This window comes from Eremothecium cymbalariae, chromosome 5 (genome assembly GCF_000235365.1).
Source record: "Eremothecium cymbalariae DBVPG#7215 chromosome 5, complete sequence".
NCBI lineage: Eukaryota > Fungi > Ascomycota > Saccharomycetes > Saccharomycetales > Saccharomycetaceae > Eremothecium > Eremothecium cymbalariae.
Genome location: NC_016453.1, coordinates 1,161,237 through 1,178,853, shown reverse-complemented (window position 1 = coordinate 1,178,853; position 17,617 = coordinate 1,161,237). Strand labels below are relative to the sequence as shown.

The 17,617-nt window shown below is 42.3% G+C and overlaps 7 protein-coding genes across 7 annotated transcripts; 4 read left to right on the top strand and 3 right to left on the bottom strand.

Moving 5' to 3' along the window:
- Window positions 1-544: 544 nt before the first annotated feature.
- Window positions 545-3,160, top strand: RIE1 (Rie1p; the record flags this gene model as incomplete). Its single annotated transcript, XM_003647081.1, has 1 exon — window positions 545-3,160. The coding sequence occupies one exon, from the start codon at window positions 545-547 to the stop codon at window positions 3,158-3,160; it is 2,616 nt and encodes an 871-aa protein (XP_003647129.1).
- A 1,037-nt stretch (window positions 3,161-4,197) lies between these two features.
- Window positions 4,198-5,916, bottom strand: MGA1 (Mga1p; the record flags this gene model as incomplete). Its single annotated transcript, XM_003647080.1, has 1 exon — window positions 4,198-5,916. The coding sequence occupies one exon, from the start codon at window positions 5,914-5,916 to the stop codon at window positions 4,198-4,200; it is 1,719 nt and encodes a 572-aa protein (XP_003647128.1).
- A 1,401-nt stretch (window positions 5,917-7,317) lies between these two features.
- Window positions 7,318-8,139, bottom strand: SOL4 (6-phosphogluconolactonase SOL4; the record flags this gene model as incomplete). The annotated part of the gene is made up of 1 exon (XM_003647079.1): window positions 7,318-8,139. One exon carries the CDS (start codon window positions 8,137-8,139, stop codon window positions 7,318-7,320), a length of 822 nt encoding a protein of 273 aa, XP_003647127.1.
- A 1,949-nt stretch (window positions 8,140-10,088) lies between these two features.
- On the bottom strand, window positions 10,089-10,754 carry CPD1 (2',3'-cyclic-nucleotide 3'-phosphodiesterase; the record flags this gene model as incomplete). The annotated part of the gene is made up of 1 exon (XM_003647078.1): window positions 10,089-10,754. The coding sequence occupies one exon, from the start codon at window positions 10,752-10,754 to the stop codon at window positions 10,089-10,091; it is 666 nt and encodes a 221-aa protein (XP_003647126.1).
- Window positions 10,755-11,320: 566 nt separating this feature from the next.
- BRF1 (transcription factor TFIIIB subunit BRF1) lies at window positions 11,321-13,054 on the top strand (the record flags this gene model as incomplete). Its single annotated transcript, XM_003647077.1, has 1 exon — window positions 11,321-13,054. One exon carries the CDS (start codon window positions 11,321-11,323, stop codon window positions 13,052-13,054), a length of 1,734 nt encoding a protein of 577 aa, XP_003647125.1.
- Window positions 13,055-13,292: 238 nt separating this feature from the next.
- Window positions 13,293-15,557, top strand: SDA1 (Sda1p; the record flags this gene model as incomplete). Its single annotated transcript, XM_003647076.1, has 1 exon — window positions 13,293-15,557. The coding sequence occupies one exon, from the start codon at window positions 13,293-13,295 to the stop codon at window positions 15,555-15,557; it is 2,265 nt and encodes a 754-aa protein (XP_003647124.1).
- A 534-nt stretch (window positions 15,558-16,091) lies between these two features.
- On the top strand, window positions 16,092-17,351 carry LSC2 (succinate--CoA ligase (GDP-forming) subunit beta; the record flags this gene model as incomplete). Its single annotated transcript, XM_003647075.1, has 1 exon — window positions 16,092-17,351. One exon carries the CDS (start codon window positions 16,092-16,094, stop codon window positions 17,349-17,351), a length of 1,260 nt encoding a protein of 419 aa, XP_003647123.1.
- Between the last annotated feature and the right edge of the window lie 266 nt (window positions 17,352-17,617).

Here is a 17,617-nt window from a genome sequence, read left to right as displayed (position 1 = left end):
TATGCTTACTATATAATACTACTGCACTCTACGCCTTTTACCGATCTATTACCAATCCACACCCCCACACTGACCCCCTCTATATTCATCCAACCATAACTAACCCTCACCTTCCTCTACATAAACCTACCGAAATACACATGACGAGGCCGTGGGCCTGAAGCTTCCGGCATCGGCATTGTGGGCCACTGCTCACCGCTACATACCCAAGTACACTCTAGCATTCATAAGCTATACATTAGTTCTAAGTATATTCATTCTTTCCTGATTAGTTCGAGCACATGAAATTTTTGGTGAAAAATTATCATGTCATTTATAGGGGGTTAATACCCGAGACATATATATCCCCTTGGGGACTGTAAGTGTAGTTTCACTCCAAATCTTCTGCCGACAATCATCGGTGTAGGGTTAGGCAGTACTATTATTATCTAGCTAGCACATAAGAGTGGTGATTAGAAGCAGGAGGAACAGACTCTTAGCAAGTTAGAAATAGCCATCGATCGCTCCTTTTATATAGCTCTGTTTTAAAGTGGGCAGGTTGTGGATGCAAGTTGAAGCAATGGGTATTAAAAAGGCGGAGGATATCAAACTAGCTGAAGAACTAGATATGTTTATGGTTCTAGAGGAGGGAGAAAACCAGGAGCAGCTGAGGGGGAGTGGGATGGAGGTGTTGGATGGGGGCGCTATTGAGGTTAAAGAGAAGGACTTGAACAATGGAGGTGGGAGCAAGAGGAAGAGGGGTGGGAGGGTAGTAGATGGAGGTGTTACTGATGGGAGTAGTTCAGGGTTAGGAGGAGGCTGTGGTGGTGTGTTAGGAAGGCATCAAGAGGAAGAATTTTGTGGGCCTAAGAGTAACACTCCTAATTCGCAGCTGGAGCAGTTAGAGAATACGAATCTTCTTACCGTGCGGATTAAATGGGTTAACCCGGAGAATCTTATGGATGACCATAAGTCGCAACTCTTGAATAAGCATAATGATGCAATTCTCTACAATAGAGGTCTTCCTATTAATCCTTCTATTATTGAAAATTATGAATACTTTTCGGATAAGAAGAGGTTAGATATATTAAAAGAGAATGAGGATACCTATACTTTTGAAGCTGGGACTCAGGAGTATGCAAAGTCTTATGCTAAGGATTCTAATACATGGTTGTATGATCTAGTGGTCCAAGCACAGTTCAAGACGTTTCAGGATTTAGTTAATACAAGAAATACTGTTAAGGAACTTCTTGAGTCTAACAAGCATGTAAAAGCTTGGTCCATTAGTCAGAATCCACATGCTCTCACTCACCCAGGAAATCTTTATATTCGAGGTATTCCAAAGGACTTGACCGTTGATGATGTGTTGCCTTTGTTTTCAAAGTTTGGGACGGTATTGTCGCTCAAAATTATTGTTGATATAGGTACCGGAGAATCTCTGGGATACGGATTTATCTCCTATCCATTGGGTTCTCAAGCAGCTAGATGCATCAAAGAACTGAATGGGAATTTAATGAATGGTTCTCTTTTGTTCATCAACTATCATGTTGAAAGAAAGGAAAGAGAGCGTATTCACCTTGATCATCTGAAAGAAGACAATGATGACGAAAGATTCAGGGGTGTTTTCGTAGGTAATTTACCAACAGAATATGAAGATGGTACATTAACTACACCTGAACAAGTATTTAAAAAATTCAAAGAGCTGCTGGACCCGGTGGAAATACTTTCATACTACTTTCCGAAACGGAATTCGAATACTAATATTGAATATAAGGATGATTACGATTACTTCCATGCAGCATCTAAGGAAAATGCGGAAACCTGCGACTCTCAAAATGAAGATTCACCCTTAAAGGGATATGGTTTCATCAAATTTTCAAAGCATGAAATGGCTTTAAAAGCAATTGAAACTTTGAACAATCTAAACTGGTTAAACCACTGTTTGGTAGTTAACAAAGCAGTTCAAAATAGGTCCCTCTATCATAACCACGGCAATTATCGTCCTCCAAGCAACCGTGCATCCGTTTCATCGAGGCAGTCCAGTTTGTCTAGTGTACCACTATTTGGGGCGACTGCTGCTGGCGCTGCTATCCACGCTCCCCCACCCGGATTTCCAATATTTGCGACCGCTTTCTCACTTTCACCTACAGCTTCAGAAGGTTTGTTGACAGACAGGTCACCCGTGAGATCCGGCTCCAGTAATGATGGGTCACCCAGAGTGGATTCTACACCCCATGTTCAGATATTTACGAGCCAACCTCCTGCTTTAAGTTACTCACCAGAATCGTTAACTGCTCCGGGCTCGCGTCAAGGTTCATTATACATGCCTTCGTGTGCTCCAATGTATTCGCCTGCAGGCCCTGTTGCTAGTACCCATCCTCAGTTCGCCCATCATTCTGGGGCACACGCAGCTGCTGCGGCAGCGGCAGCTGCTGCTGCGTTCGGAGGATTGCCGATCCCAACAAGAGACCAGCAGGAATCAAATCTTTATATCAAGCACATTCCTTTATCCTGGAGGGATAGAGATTTGAATGAGTTCTACTCCCAATACGGGGAAATTATTAGTGCGAAGATCATCACCGTTGGTGGATCCAAAAATGGCTCCGGTGATAAAGAATCACTAGACGATGTGCCGATAGGAACTTCTAGGGGATATGGTTTCGTGTGCTTTAAAAATCCGCTTGATGCTTCTCGTGCTATGATGGCTACAGATAGATTTCAAGTTGATAGAAACCATGTGTTATACGTTTCTTTTGCACAAAAGAGAGGCAAGTCTGTTAGTTCTAACTCACCTTCTTCCAATGGTGGTGGATCTCATCAGCAGCCGCCTTCGTCCGGACGGAGCCTCTCACATACTTCTTACCATCAAAACCATAGCAACTCAAGGCAGTCTGCTTTTGACTCGTTCATGGGAAATTATAATCCGAAGTTTTTGAATGCAATGCTGCAACAGCAAAGTCATGTAAATGGCTCTTCAGGCACCCCTACACCTAACACACTTAATCAAAGAGGCTCTTGGGGTGGGCCAGCTCAGAAACCATCCTATATGGTCCCTCTGGTGCTTCCACCGCCTCCACTCAGCGTTCCGAGATCCGGCATGGCTGGACCAACCATTAAGAAAGTCCATGAAAGCTTCGAAGCCGCTACAGCGGCAGGTTCAACCGTAATTGAAATCGAGTGAGAATGCAGCGCCCTTGACCCGAATTACGCGCCCTCTCTCCAATCACTCATCTTTTTTAATTTTAGCCTACAGTGCTGAGCGTTGTTTTTTATTATTTGTCATCAACCAAGATTTTTAATGCAAATTGCGTACAAAACATAACACTACTGTTACTGTTACTCCGATGACTTCCTGCTTCAGTGCAAAAATATCGAATCAACTCAGAACACGCACGCAAATGATTCAAGATTGATTAGATTCAAGATTGATTACCGCTTGTACTTACTCCAAAAATAGCACTGACGCACTATCAGGACTAGCATAAAATGTTGTCCTATCTATCCCTGATGTAATAAGTTAGCCTCAGTGTATAAAATATTAAAGTTCTTTTTTCACCAACATAAATACCCCCTGTTCCGACAGCAAACTGACCGTCACATCTTGGCATGCACAATGTCGTTTCTCGAGCGTAAAGACCTTAATACATAGCTGTGTCATAAATGGAACTGGATCTCACGGTTTTGTACTTTTTCAGAAATGACTAATGCGGGCCCGGCAGGCAGCTTATAGGCAAGGCAGGAATCGAAAGAAAGGATGAGAGATTCGTTAATAGTAGCTGTTGGGTCCAGGTGGTGAGGCTGAGAAGTTTTTCCCTAGATACAAGATCTCTTATGGGACGTGCGTAATCTGATAACGCACAGATAAGGTAATATACATGAGACTGGCTGGCTGACTATGATACAGAGAGGAACAGGAGGAATACGTAGAAATTAAGTGCACGCTAATTCGCCAAACTCATGGAGGAAGGCAGGAGAAGAAAACAAAGAAATGAAAATGAACGAATGAAAATTAATGTCACAAATTCTCTTGTTTTGATTTTATTCTTAGTGATAATTTATATCTATATATCTCTCATATAACACACAGTGGTGTTTGTCTTTAAAAAAACAGTGCGAGAAAAGCAGAATGTTTGCAACATCTTAATTATAATACAACCCAGATGGTAGACAGTAGGTTTGTGGGTTGCTGATTAGTGAGTATGAATAAAAATCCCTACATCAGTGCAAAATGTTAGTAGACCCTTGGGACTGTGAGTGGTGCGGTGCATGATGCTGCGGGGGAGGATATGCGTACTGAGACTGTTGTTGAACCGGGGGGAATATCGGCCCCGGCGTTTTAGTTTCGTGCTGATAGTAACTATCAAACTGGGTCGAAGTTCCGCTTACGGATAAATTTCCATTTGAGGTGCTCGTTGAGGAAGTCACGTTACTAAGCCTCGGGTTGCTGAAAATGGAACTCTTCTGGGTTGATAAGCTGGAGAACCTGGAGTCGTGGCTTAATTGTCCTGGTATAGATGAACTGGTGGCAGTAGCACCTGAGGAAATCGGGTTAAAATGCAATGGTCCGGAGGCTTCACTGCTGAGAGAGGAATGTGTGGATGACGTATAATAAGGATGGTGTGGTCGAAGATTCGTCCATTTATGATCCATAGATAGGATTTCAGATTTTAAATGATTCAAGTTCTGCTGTAGCTTACTAATTGTATGTTGCTGGGACGGCGGGATCTGTAGAATATCGACTATGGTAAGCATGCATCTCTGCAGTAGCTGTAGGTTGCTTTCGTAATGCAGGTAATCCGTGGTGGTGACTGCACCGGTGGTAATATGTGGCTGTGCAGTTGGGGATGTATTGGTGTTCAATCGTTGCTGCTGCTGCTGCTGCTGCGGTAGGGTAAATATGGATGGTCGCAATGCAGGTTGTGAGTGAGATGGGGTATGTTGCTGAACCAGGGCAGTGGAAGTGGTGGAGGTGGGGAAGCCAGGTCTGTGCACACGTGGTTGCTGCTGCTGGTTCTGCTGATTCTGCTGGTTCTGTTGGTTCTGTTGGTTCTGTTGGTTCTGTTGGTTCTGTTGGTTCTGTTGGTTCTGTTGCTGTGGCTGTTGAAGATGTGAACGCAAGTCAGAACTCACGATATTCGTAGCAGTTGAAACGGGAGCTGCACCAGAAATTTGTTGCTGCGCGGGCAAGCTCTGGGGATGGTTTATTAGCAGGTCTAATGAGGAGGCACTTCGGCGTTTCGTAACATCATTGTAAGAGGGACGAGGCTCATGAATCGATTGATGTGGTTGTAGAGAGTCGGTCGCGCCTGCTGCTCCCCCTCCTCCCTCGCCTGCCGCTGCATATGCAGGAGGAACAGAATATCGATGCAAAGAATCGATCTGCGATGATGTAGAAGTGGCCGTGATCGGGGGCGTACTAGCCCTCGCATTTGGATCCAGAATCGAAACACACACTGGGGACAGCCCATTTTTTCGTTTACCATCCTTCCCAACACCATTAGACTTTCTCTGTATTCTAGCCAAATCCGGTTGACATGCATCTTTATAGAAGTACCCTGAGGGATGAGTAAAATACCAAACCATGGACTCTTTATTACTCTTGATAATATGTGTAGGTGGTTCATTATCCATAGACGTAGTAGATCCTGCTGTCGCTGCCGATGCTGGCAACCCTGCTCCCGCACCAGCGTTCACGGTTGTGTGCATTCCATTAGGTCCTGTCTGCAGCTTATGAAACCCATACATGTGCAATTGTCTAACAAAACTAGACACGTTTCCATGCTTGAAGTTCTTCTTGAGCACCTTACCAGGGAACTCAGGGTCATATGGTTTTAAGCAGAATATATGGTCGTCTTCTGCCGACCATCGAATCCATGATTCTAAACTCTTGTCATTCAGCATATGATGCAGCTGATGTATAAACGTCTTAGGCTGCATTGTGTAGTATTAAAAGCCAAAAAAAATCTCCACAGAAAGGGAGAAAGAAAAAAAGAGAAGCTTTAAAGCTGTTCGTTATTCGACCAAATCCCTCTGACAGACAAAGATTTATTTCGGTAAGCCTACTCTCTTTCCGTCTGTGGCTTTTCTCCAGCCGTGAAACCGATCTTTATATTCTACACTATTAATTTCGACCTATCTTTTCCGAATTAACTTTAAGAAAAAAACTCAACGTAGTACTTTCGTAAAAGAAAATGATAGTGGCAGAGAGGGTTAGGTAATGAAGTAACGATGATTACAATGTTTTGAAAAAGAAATGCGTTTTAGAGGTGGTCTGTCTGTGTGTGTGTCTGTTTGTGTGTTCGTATGTGTGGTGGACAGACGACAATGTTAAACGTTTTTTTTGTTCGGCTTTTTCAGTAGGCTAAGTTTTCCGTTCTTTTAATTGGGTTTTCTTTTTCGATAAAAGTCGAACAGAGGGTTCCTTCGAGTATGAAACACTATTTGTGGTGACCAGTGGAAACAATTAACTATTGGAGACAGTACGTTATGGATGGTGTGGATGTATTCTTGTTAGAATTATGGGCGGCGTAAAAAAGTGACGGCGGCAACAAAAATGGATGGAGGGAGTAGAAGAGAACTTTGATTTGTTTGCTCGAGAGAAGAGGGAAAAAAGGGAGTTAGCGGAGGTGACGCTGTGTTTCAGTGGCGGCACGAGGAATAATATAATGTAAAGAAGGGAAGCGGAGGGGGGGGGGGAGGGATGAGGGAAGATGGATGAATAATATGAAGTTTTGAAGATGACGAATCGGGACAATATCTGAATCAAGAGGGTAAAAATGCGGAGGAGCGTGTATTCGTAAATAGCGGTGAGTTTATATATGTGTATAGGTGAGTATGCAGGTATTTTTTAGGGAATGTCGTGGTTGTTCTATGTACTGCTAATTGTTTATTCGTGTGGACGTGGACGTGGATGTGGAGGAAAAGAAGCATATGGACGTAATGAGAAATTTGTTGCAACGAACTTTGGGATATTGCCAGGGAAATCCTGCATGTATATCTTATTTGAATATTTTTCCTTATCTGCTGTAGGATGCCTTCGAAAGAACAGGCAGCTCCTCAACAGAGACACCGAAGTGTAGTTGGACAAAAACCAGCCATTCGATCAGGCTTCCAAGTAAGGAAGGATATAAAGCCCTTTTTTGTTTTCAATCTCACATCGTTAGTTACTTCGAGCTTTTCGTATCTCACACTTAACCAGGGACGGCCTTTCCTTCTAATTCCTGAGGCACCAGACTTCCCAGAAATCTCTGTAGGGAAGCTTCGCTCGCTCGGGGGAAAAACCGCTCGCATGACGGATAATGCGTAAATCATATATTACGGAAGCGTATAAACAATAGGTTACATACGGGTAGACAGAAGATGATCTCTAGAGTTCTTATTGGGATAAGTAGTTGTTGGGACACCAAGTCCCTCGAGGGCTTCGTTGTTTACGAACCAAGATACCTTATTCTCGCAATGGTGGTTGACTAGAGAGCAAGGTAGTGTCAAATCTTTCTGTTTGAAGATCATCTCCAGCACATTCCTTTTGGCACTTCCTTCAGCTACGAACGCTAACGCTGTTGCTTTCTCCAGAACAGGCATTGTAAACGTAATTCGATCACTTGGGGGTTTGGGGGAATTTTTACACCATGCCACTGGGCGGTCACGATCCTCGAGCAAATAGCGATGCTGTTTTCCGGGAAATAGTGAGCAGGTGTGTCCATCCGGCCCGCATCCCAGGAGAATCAGATCCAAGATAGCACCTTCGGGAAGTAGGGTTGAGTAATCTTCGGCTATATATTCTTTGGTACCTTTTTCGAGTAACGACTCATTGATTGTGTATACAGTAGGGAGTATGTGACTTCCAGAAGAGGCCAACGGTTCGAGAACATACTTCTTAAACGCTCCGAAGTTGGAATCAGGGTGCTCTAGAGAAACTAATCTCTCATCACAGAAATACACATTCCACTTGGACCACTGCACTTGTGGCGCTATCTCAGCATCCTGGAGCAACGCCCGCTCGAGCACTTTTATTAAAGATCCTCCGCTGACCGCTATATTGAAGCTAGATCCAGTACCCCCGTTCTTCTTGTTCAGCACGTCATTCTGGACGTCCACGATGTACTGACCCAACCAATGTGCTAAATCCTGGGACTCAGAATATTGATATACGTTGACCATTTCTCAAGGGAACTTTAGAACGGCTTATTCTCTTTTGGATGCTTTTAGCTTCTCTACCTGAAGAGGAAGAGGGAACATCAAACACGAGAGAAACCTCTAATAACTAAAATGTTGGCCAATACTAAAAAAATTCCACCTCTTCTCTCAGTCGTAACGAACGATTGATGATTCGAGGACAGTTTTTAGAGGCATCTCTGTCTTTACAAACTCCTTCCCTCCGGTATCCGTGTGGAAAACGTATTCCGTTCAATCTGCTTCTATCAGCATTCCCTCAGGAGCTGCCATCTACCATTGCTTCGGATAATCTGTATTGCAACGAAGCTATCCTTGTCGTACAATTTATGTAATGCTAGTGCATGAACCAACGCACTTAAGCCGGTAATAAGTAACAAGCTTCCGGCTAGGTAACTTACTCTTCGGGTTCCAACCTTCTCTGTGGCAGTACCATATCAAATGAGCATCAGCAGAGAACGTAATGCTACCAAGCGTGGATGACCAAGTGAATGCATTACTGAATATTTTCAACAGATCTATTTAGATCTCTAAATCAAATGAAAAAGATACTGCGTTATCTCTTGTTCTTTAATGTTTCGGCGTTTGCCTAGACTTTTGCCAAACCACTCCACTTCTTCCCCTTTACTTTTACATATACACTATTTCCTTCCTATGTGTATCTAATTTACCTAACCTCGTATAGGAGACTTGCTTTCACTTAATGTTTAGTGTCCTGCCCCCTCCTCCTGCTCAACCTTCTTGCCCCCCTATGCAAATTAAACTCACAAACGATAGAGGATAAATTCTTTAATGGCATCCGTATTCTGAAACATCCACATGTCCAGGAGTAGAGATATATTGACCATCGTCATGACCATCTTGCCTCTGGAGGGAAATTACCTAATTTATTTTTAAGGATTTAGCACCTAATAGGGAAAAACGTATCTTCGAGGATAGAAATTCCTGGGAAACGAAGACAAAAAACGTTAACCCTTTTGCATTATGACGCTTGGCATTTTCTCGAAGCTCGTCCTTCGGGTGTGTCTTGCTTATAATTAACTCAGTTATGATGCAGCAAAATCAGAGAGAAAGGAAGGGGGAATACGAAGAGGAGATGAAAGAAGAGCTGAGCCAAGTATGAGCCAAGAATTAGATGCGATATGCATGCTATCTTTCGGCTAGTTATTCCAAAAATACTAACGAGGCAAAGCTAATGTAGGAAAGCTAATATGGAACTCGAAGTAGAAATAGAACCCGGAATAGGAACTGCGATAAAAATGCCAATTCCAGGAGATAATAATAGACTTTTTTTTCCTCTTTGCCAAGTGGACTAGGTGTCACCTGTAGAACTAATTCCAGGTGGTTTCGCATGTTAGGAGATGAAGGAGGGAAGGGGTAGTGGCCGAGCAAGGATACAATAAAGCAGTTTAAATTTTTCCGATTACTGATAGGATTACATGGAATTTCAGTATGTAAAGGTATCACAGAAGGTTCCGGGGGGAAGGGGAGGTGGAGTGGTTTGCCAATTTCCTACATGGCATGGAATTAACCATGAAGTTCCGGATGTGTGATGTTACACATGTGGTAGTGAATTTTCAGCTACAGGTATAGAACTGAAGTTTAACCTGGCAAGACAGTTTATTAGGGGAATATTGAAGAGACTCGTTCGTCAACTTTTTCAATAGTAATCGTAGTAGTAATAGAAAGAGCTAGGGCCGGAAACCATAGCCAAAAAGAAATTCGACGATCTTCAATGAGTTAAACTTTCTGCCAAGCTACGAAAAAAGGATTGCATGATGTTTAAATGTGTTTGTGCTTTGTATTAGTATGTTACTGGAGGTGAATAACGCTCTTGTGCATAAACAGTCTTCTATCATGCAGAATTTGTCTGCGGATGTTACCTACGTATCTACTGGTAATGCATGTTATACAAACACTTGTCCATGTGTCTCTCCTCAGACATCCACACTTCCCAGTACTTCCCACTGATGTAGAGGGCCTTCACACCTGACTATCTTGAGTGTACCGGGAACGTTCCATCCTTCTAGTTCCTGCTCCAACATCCAAACGAATTGATTCCTAATTCCAGTATCTATAGCTGCCTGTCCATCTTTTATCAGAGAGGTGCCTAGTGCATCCTCAATCCTTTGTTGCACGACTCGTAGCAACGCTTGATCAACGTGATACATGTCACTATAAACCAACGACACATGTGGCTCAAAAGAATTCAAAACCCAGTCTCTAGACAGGCCCTGGTCGGGAGTCTCCATCACAAACAATTCGCGGATAATCTGCGCAATTCCATACAGGTACTTGTCCTCGGAGCAAACAAGTCTAACCTTTTCAAAATATTTCTTACCAATTCTCACAGATTTAAACATGACCATAGCCTTATCGCGTTTCTCAAGTTGGATTCTTATAGATCTCATAGCCGCATTCGCTGCTGTCAGAATTTCAGAAACATCATCTGCTTTTTCACACCGCAAGTTCGTGGCTATTGTAACATGCGGTTCAAACCGAACTGAGTCTGGAAACAGCGTCTGCAGAGAAAGAATCAACGAGTCTAAAGTTTCGTAACAAGGAGAATTACTCGGTGGGCAATACCACAATGCAACCCCCATCGTAATCGTATGCCTTCAAAAATTTTCAAGTGCACCGAAAACCTCCAGATTAACCAAATACAACTCTCCAAATACAGCTCTCGAAAATCTAACAAACAGCTAGCAAAAGATGACAGGAAAAGAAAATTCTCAACTTAAACTTCCTCCAAGATAAAGATACCAACAGCGATAACAACGATAAAAAAGGAAGAAAACCAGTTCTTTTATTGTATTGCAGCTTAAGCCACCTCGAACGACTTGAATATAGATTTCACAAAGATTGAGTCCCTCACCGAAGTTCTAATTCATCCTGAATTATGACCCTTAGTAATCATCCCAGACCCTCAAAAGTAGTCAAAAAAGGTTGATCAAAAAGGGACCTTTCTTTCATATCATCGCTAAGTCAGGGTAACGTTTTTGGGTTTTCTCAAAAGTGGCAACCCGAGAGAATATTAGGAAGGAAACGGCATCTTTATTCACAAGCAATCAATCATAACATTTGTTAGGAGGGTTATATCAGTATAGATTGATAACGAAGGTGTTAGAGAGGGTAGCAAGAGGTAAAGGGTATATGATTAGACAGTAATATGCCGAAGTGTAAAAATTGTGGGCATACGGAATTCGAGCGCGATCTTTCGAATGCTAATAATGATTTAGTGTGCAAGTCATGTGGTGTGGTTTCAGAAGATAATCCGATTGTGTCGGAGGTTACATTTGGAGAGACCAGTTCAGGAGCGGCGGTTGTGCAGGGCTCGTTTATTGGAGCAGGGCAAGCACATGCAGCTTTTGGAGTGCGAGGAGGTACTAGCGCATTGGAATCACGTGAGGCTACTTTGAACAATGCTAGAAGAAAGTTACGAGCAGTGTCGCATGCTTTGCAGATACCTGAGTATGTTACGGATGCTGCGTTTCAGTGGTATAAGCTAGCTTTGGCTTATAATTTTGTCCAAGGGAGGAGGTCGCAGAATGTAATAGCTTCCTGTTTGTACGTTGCTTGTAGAAAAGAAAAGACTCATCATATGCTGATCGATTTTTCTTCACGTTTACAGGTGAGTGTTTATTCAATTGGAGCCACGTTTTTAAAACTAGTCAAAGCTTTGCATATCACCGACTTACCTCTAGCGGATCCTTCTTTGTTTATTCAACATTTTGCTGAGAAATTAGACTTGGGTGATAAAAAGATCAAGGTGGTAAAAGATGCGGTAAAGTTAGCTCAACGAATGTCTAAAGACTGGATGTACGAAGGTCGGCGCCCTGCTGGAATAGCGGGAGCATGTCTCTTGCTAGCATGTAGGATGAATAACTTACGGAGAACACATTCTGAGATTGTTGCGGTGTCTCATGTTGCAGAAGAAACTCTACAACAGCGGTTAAATGAATTTAAAAATACGAATTCGGGTAAATTATCTATAAAACAGTTCCGTGACGTTGATGAGGACGATCAAGCTTTACAAGAGGGAAGTAAGCCACCTAGTTTTCAACGTAATAGAATAAAAGAAAAGAAGCTGAAGGAACGAATACAAACAGATCATATGGAGGCAGATGATGAAGCCCTCTCTAAAAACCCAATTCTTTCTCAAGTTCTTGGGGAACAGCAGTTATCATCTCGGGAGGTATTGTACTATCTTAAGCAAATTTCTGACCGTCGTGAGCAGGCGCTGATAAAACTGAGGTCAACGGAAAATGGTTCGGATGGGGAGAACTTGAAGAACTCCTTCAAAGAACATGACAGGGAGAAGAGGTTACATGCAGATATGGTTGAAGGAAAAGAAGAATTACAGTTGACTGAAGTAGGCACAGATGCTGTTTCGGGAAAGAACTTTCAAGATGACATCGATGGCTACTCTCTTGAGAAGGACCCATACAGACCGAGAAATTTACATTTGTTACCAACCACAAGAACACTATTATCAAAAGTCAGCGATGATCCAGAAAATTTAGAAGATGTCGATGACGATGAATTGAACGCTCATATCCTCGACGAAGAAGCGTTCAGACTGAAAGAGCGTATCTGGATTGGGATTAACGGTGAATATTTATTGGAACAAGAATCCAAGAGATTGAAACAAGAAGCTGACTTAGCGTCGGGGAATACATCATTAAAGAAGAGAAGAGGAGGTAAACAAAAACGGAATAAACCGCCAATTATTCGTGACTTACCTCCAGGAGCGTTGTTGGTTGCTGATGAAACAGGAATACAATCTGTATTGCAAGCAGTGCAAGAACCTACTACTGCTGATTCTGTGAAGAATATGTTACAAAAGACGAGTTTTTCAAAGAAGATTAACTACGATGCTATCGATGGGTTATTTGGAAGGTAGCACGAATTTTCCGGCAAACACTGGAGCTAGAAATGTAATATATATAACTGTAGATAAAGCATATATCGCCTAGAACACTACGATGCTTGTGTGGTTCGTTTCTTTTTTATTTCGATGCCTGCGAAAAAGTGAAAAAATTCAAACCTAACGCTACAAATGAGATGAGCGGAGATGGATTACAAGAATAGTTCTACACGCAGCAACTGCAATCCTCCCATCTTCAGATTTATCGTCAACCATGGTCAAGAGGGGTAGAGCATCTGTGTTACCGAGTAATATCATTCTTTTACAAAATCTGGTGAAGAGGGATCCAGAATCGTATCGTGAAGAGTTTTTGCAACAATATTCACACTATGAATCTCTGAGGGATATTTTCATTATGAACTCTATAACTGATTCTGCTGGTTCTGGACATTCCGGTGGATCCTTTGGTGATGATTCTTCTATTGAACAATTTACAGATCTTGTTGGATTCGTTTCGCAAGTGTCCGGTTGCTTTTCTAAAGAGACAGCTAACTTTCCAAATGAATTGAAACAATTATTGCTAGAACGCCATCACTGTTTGCCCTTCCGTGTTAAGGAGAAGATCATTACCAGCTTGACAATGTTGCGCAACAAGGACATTATAACTCCGGAGATGTTGATTCAAACTTTGTTCCCACTGTTAATTGGATACTCTTCTTCCCATTCTAATAATATGGCTGCTAATTCTCATGCTAAAGAACTAAGAAAACTTTTGTACAATAATGTGGTATCTCTCTTGAAAAGTTGCAATACCGGTAGTAAAAACCAGAAGCTGAATAAATCCACACAAGCTCTTTGCTTTAATCTTTTGGAGCAACCGGATTCTCAGGGTGTTTGGGCAGCAAGATTAACGAGAGAGTTGTGGAGACGTGGTATCTGGGATGATTCCAGAGCAGTCGAAATTATGACTCAGGCTACATTGCATGACGACATTAAGATTGTAAATTCTGGAGTCTTGTTCTTTTTGGGTGCTGATCGTGAAAGAGAGGAGAACTTTGAAGAAAGTTCTGATGATGACGAGCTTGACGTCCAATCTCTAAGACACAAACTAAAGATCAATAAGAAATCCAGTAAGAGAGGAAAGAAGTTGGAAAACGTTGTAAAACAAATCAAGAAAAAGAATAATAACAAAGCCACCAATGTTCAAGGATATTTAAACTTTAGTGCCATTCACCTACTGAGAGATCCTCAGGGATTTGCGGAAAAGTTATTTGCAAAACATCTTTCTGGGAAGGCAAACAATAATAAGTTCAACTTAGAACAGAAAATATCTCTACTGCAGTTGCTCTCCAGATTAATAGGTACACACAAGTTGTTGGTTTTGGGAGTTTATTCCTTCCTACTAAAATATTTGACGCCAAAACAGACCGACGTGACGAAGATCATGGCTGCTGCTGCACAGTCATGCCACGACCTTGTACCTCCCGAATATATATCAGTGGTGGTAAGAAAAATAGCAGACGAATTTGTCTCAGATGGTGTCGCTTCTGAAGTTTGCGCTGCAGGTTTAAACACTATTAGAGAGATTTGTTCCCGTGCTCCCCTTGCCATTGAAGAAACTTTGCTGCAAGATTTGACCGAATATAAAGGATCCAAAGCTAAAGGTGTGAGCATTGCAGCAAAATCCTTGATCTCTCTATACCGTGAAATCTCACCTGAAATGCTGAAACGTAAGGATAGAGGAAAGATTGCCGCCATGGAATTGCAAGAACAAAAGAGAAATGCAGACGGGGAGAATCTTCAACCCAAGAGGCCCCAGTTTGGTGTGGAAAACAACGTACAAGGTATCCAGGGTATTGAACTGTTAGCCAAGTGGGAAAAGGCTCAAGGTAAGGAACTACAAGATGATGACGCTGCAAATTGGGAAGTTGCCTCGATGGATGAAGACGAAGACATTGCTGGTGAATGGGTTACAGTTGAGAGCGACAAAGAATACGAAGTTGATATGAGCGACAGTGAAAAAGAAAACGACAGTGACAGTGATCTTAACTTGAGTGATGACAACGACGACACCGAAGATCCGCCTTCTCCAGAATTAGACTCTGATAAAAAGGACCAGGAACTAGACCAAGAAACAGCCTTCAAACAGATAGCATCCTCCAGAATATTAACTCCAGCTGACTTCGCCAAATTACAAGAATTGCGTACCGAACAAGGCGTCGCAAAACTTATGGGCGTTCATAATGAAGAAACAGTAGATTCTGCATCTCTAGTAGGTCCTGTCAAGTACAAACAGAGCAAAGAAGAAAGAATTGAACGTGTTCTAGAGGGCCGTGAGGGCCGTGAGAAGTTCGGAAGCCGCAAACAGAACAGAGACAGCCAAGGGAGATCAACCACCAATCGTGAAAAGCAAAGAAAGAAGAACTTCGTCATGATGATCCACAAACGCTCTGTCCAGGGCAAACAGAAAATGTCACTAAGAGATAAACAGAAACTCCTCACAGCGCATGTTACAAAGCAAAAGAAAAAGGGTCATTGAACAAAAACCTTGTCTCACCATCCAATCTTGCATAATATATATGTGTCTATGTATACTACGCCGTAGGTAATAATTCGAACACTTTGAAGGACACATAAATATCATGTATGTAGCTTTAATATCAAACTGGTTCACCACACCCATTAACTGAACGATACCTACATAGTTACTAGCAACCCACCCAAACATTCCATAGGCTCCAGCCCAAACGCCTGAATTTGGTAAAACCGGTCTTTCCATCAAACGTAGTTTCGGAACGAGTCGGAATTGTGAGTTTTAAAATATTTAGGTGTTGTGGAGAATCAAGTGTGTAATGGGCATAAAATATCTCGATCGCGCAAGATTTATTATTATGTAGGGGCAAAAGAGAAATCTTATATATAATAAATATTTAGATGAGTATTTTGTGTGCAACAGAAGAATAAAGTATATATACATTTATAATTAAGTGTGAACGGGGGTCGCATTGAGTTTTGAATTGAAGTATAGTTCTAGAGATACTTGTGGATATCCAACTAAAAGAGAGGAGTTAAGATGTTATCTCGTAGACTAGTGAACACTTTCGGTAGGAAGAATTTAGGACAGCAAATTAGAAAGCTTTCAATTCATGAGTATAGATCTGCGGAGCTTTTGCGTCAATATGGGATTGGAACGCCCAAGGGCAGTGCGGCTAGTTCAGCAGAGGAGGCGTATCAGGTTGCCAAGGGGTTAGGTGCTGAGAGTAGTGATTTGGTTGTTAAGGCGCAGGCCTTGACTGGTGGCAGAGGCAAAGGGCATTTCGACACTGGGCTGCAAAGTGGTGTCCATATGATTTCTAGTTCTGAGGAGGCCAAGGATCTAGCTGAAAAGATGGTAGGTCACAAGCTTATTACTAAGCAGTCCGGTGCTAACGGTAAGCTTGTTAGCGCTGTTTATATTGTCGAGCGTGTTAATGCGAAGCATGAGGCGTACTTGTCTATCTTGATGGACAGACAAACTAAGAAGCCATTGATTATTTGTTCTAGTGAAGGTGGTATGAATATTGAGGATGTAGCTCATAACAATCCGGATGCTATTAAAAAATTCTATGTAACGCCCTCTGAAGGGTTGACTAAGGAGACGGCTGCTGAGGTTGCGAAGAACCTAGGTTTTAGCAAAGAAGCAGAAGCAGACGCTGCGGACGCCGTACTAAAATTGTACAAGATCTTCAATGAAAAGGATGCTACTCAGATTGAGATCAATCCCTTGAGTGAGGTTACAGGTCAGGACACAAAGGTTATGTGCATGGATGCCAAATTCGGATTCGATGACAATGCTAGTTTCAGACAACAAGAGGTTTACTCATGGAGAGATCTTTCTCAAGAAGATCCTGATGAGGTCATTGCAAAGAATTCCGACTTGAACTTTGTGAAGCTTCAAGGCAACATTGGATGCTTAGTTAACGGCGCCGGCCTCGCAATGGCCACCATGGATGTCATCAAGTTGTACGGTGGAGATCCAGCCAACTTTTTGGATTGTGGTGGTGGAGCCACTCCGGAGACCATCGAGACAGCTTTTAAGTTGATTTTATCCAATAGCAAGGTTGATGCTATCTTCGTTAATATCTTTGGTGGTATAGTCAGATGTGATTATGTTGCCCAGGGTCTTGTTGCTGCTACGAAGAACCTAGATGTCAACGTGCCAATTGTTGCTAGATTACAAGGTACCAACTTGGAAATGGGTAAAAGGATCATTAAGGAATCCGGCCTCAAGATCTACGGTTTCGACGAGTTAGATCCTGCAGCAGAAAAGGTTGTCCAACTCGCTGGTAAGTAAATTCTTCCCTTCGCGCAGCCAACCCTAAAGCCAAAGCCAGACTGAAACCCAAACTCAACTATATACATAAAAAAGTGCCCTTTGTGACAACATGTGTACAACAACAGTAAGTTTTAAGTATATTTGAAAATTTATATACTATACATATTCCTGGTCTCTGTGGTGCTGTGCCCAAATCCCGGAATTCTTCTACGGTGCCAGTCTAAAACTCCTCGAATTTTCCTCTGCACATGTATAGAAACCAGTCAAATGAGAATGCAACACCC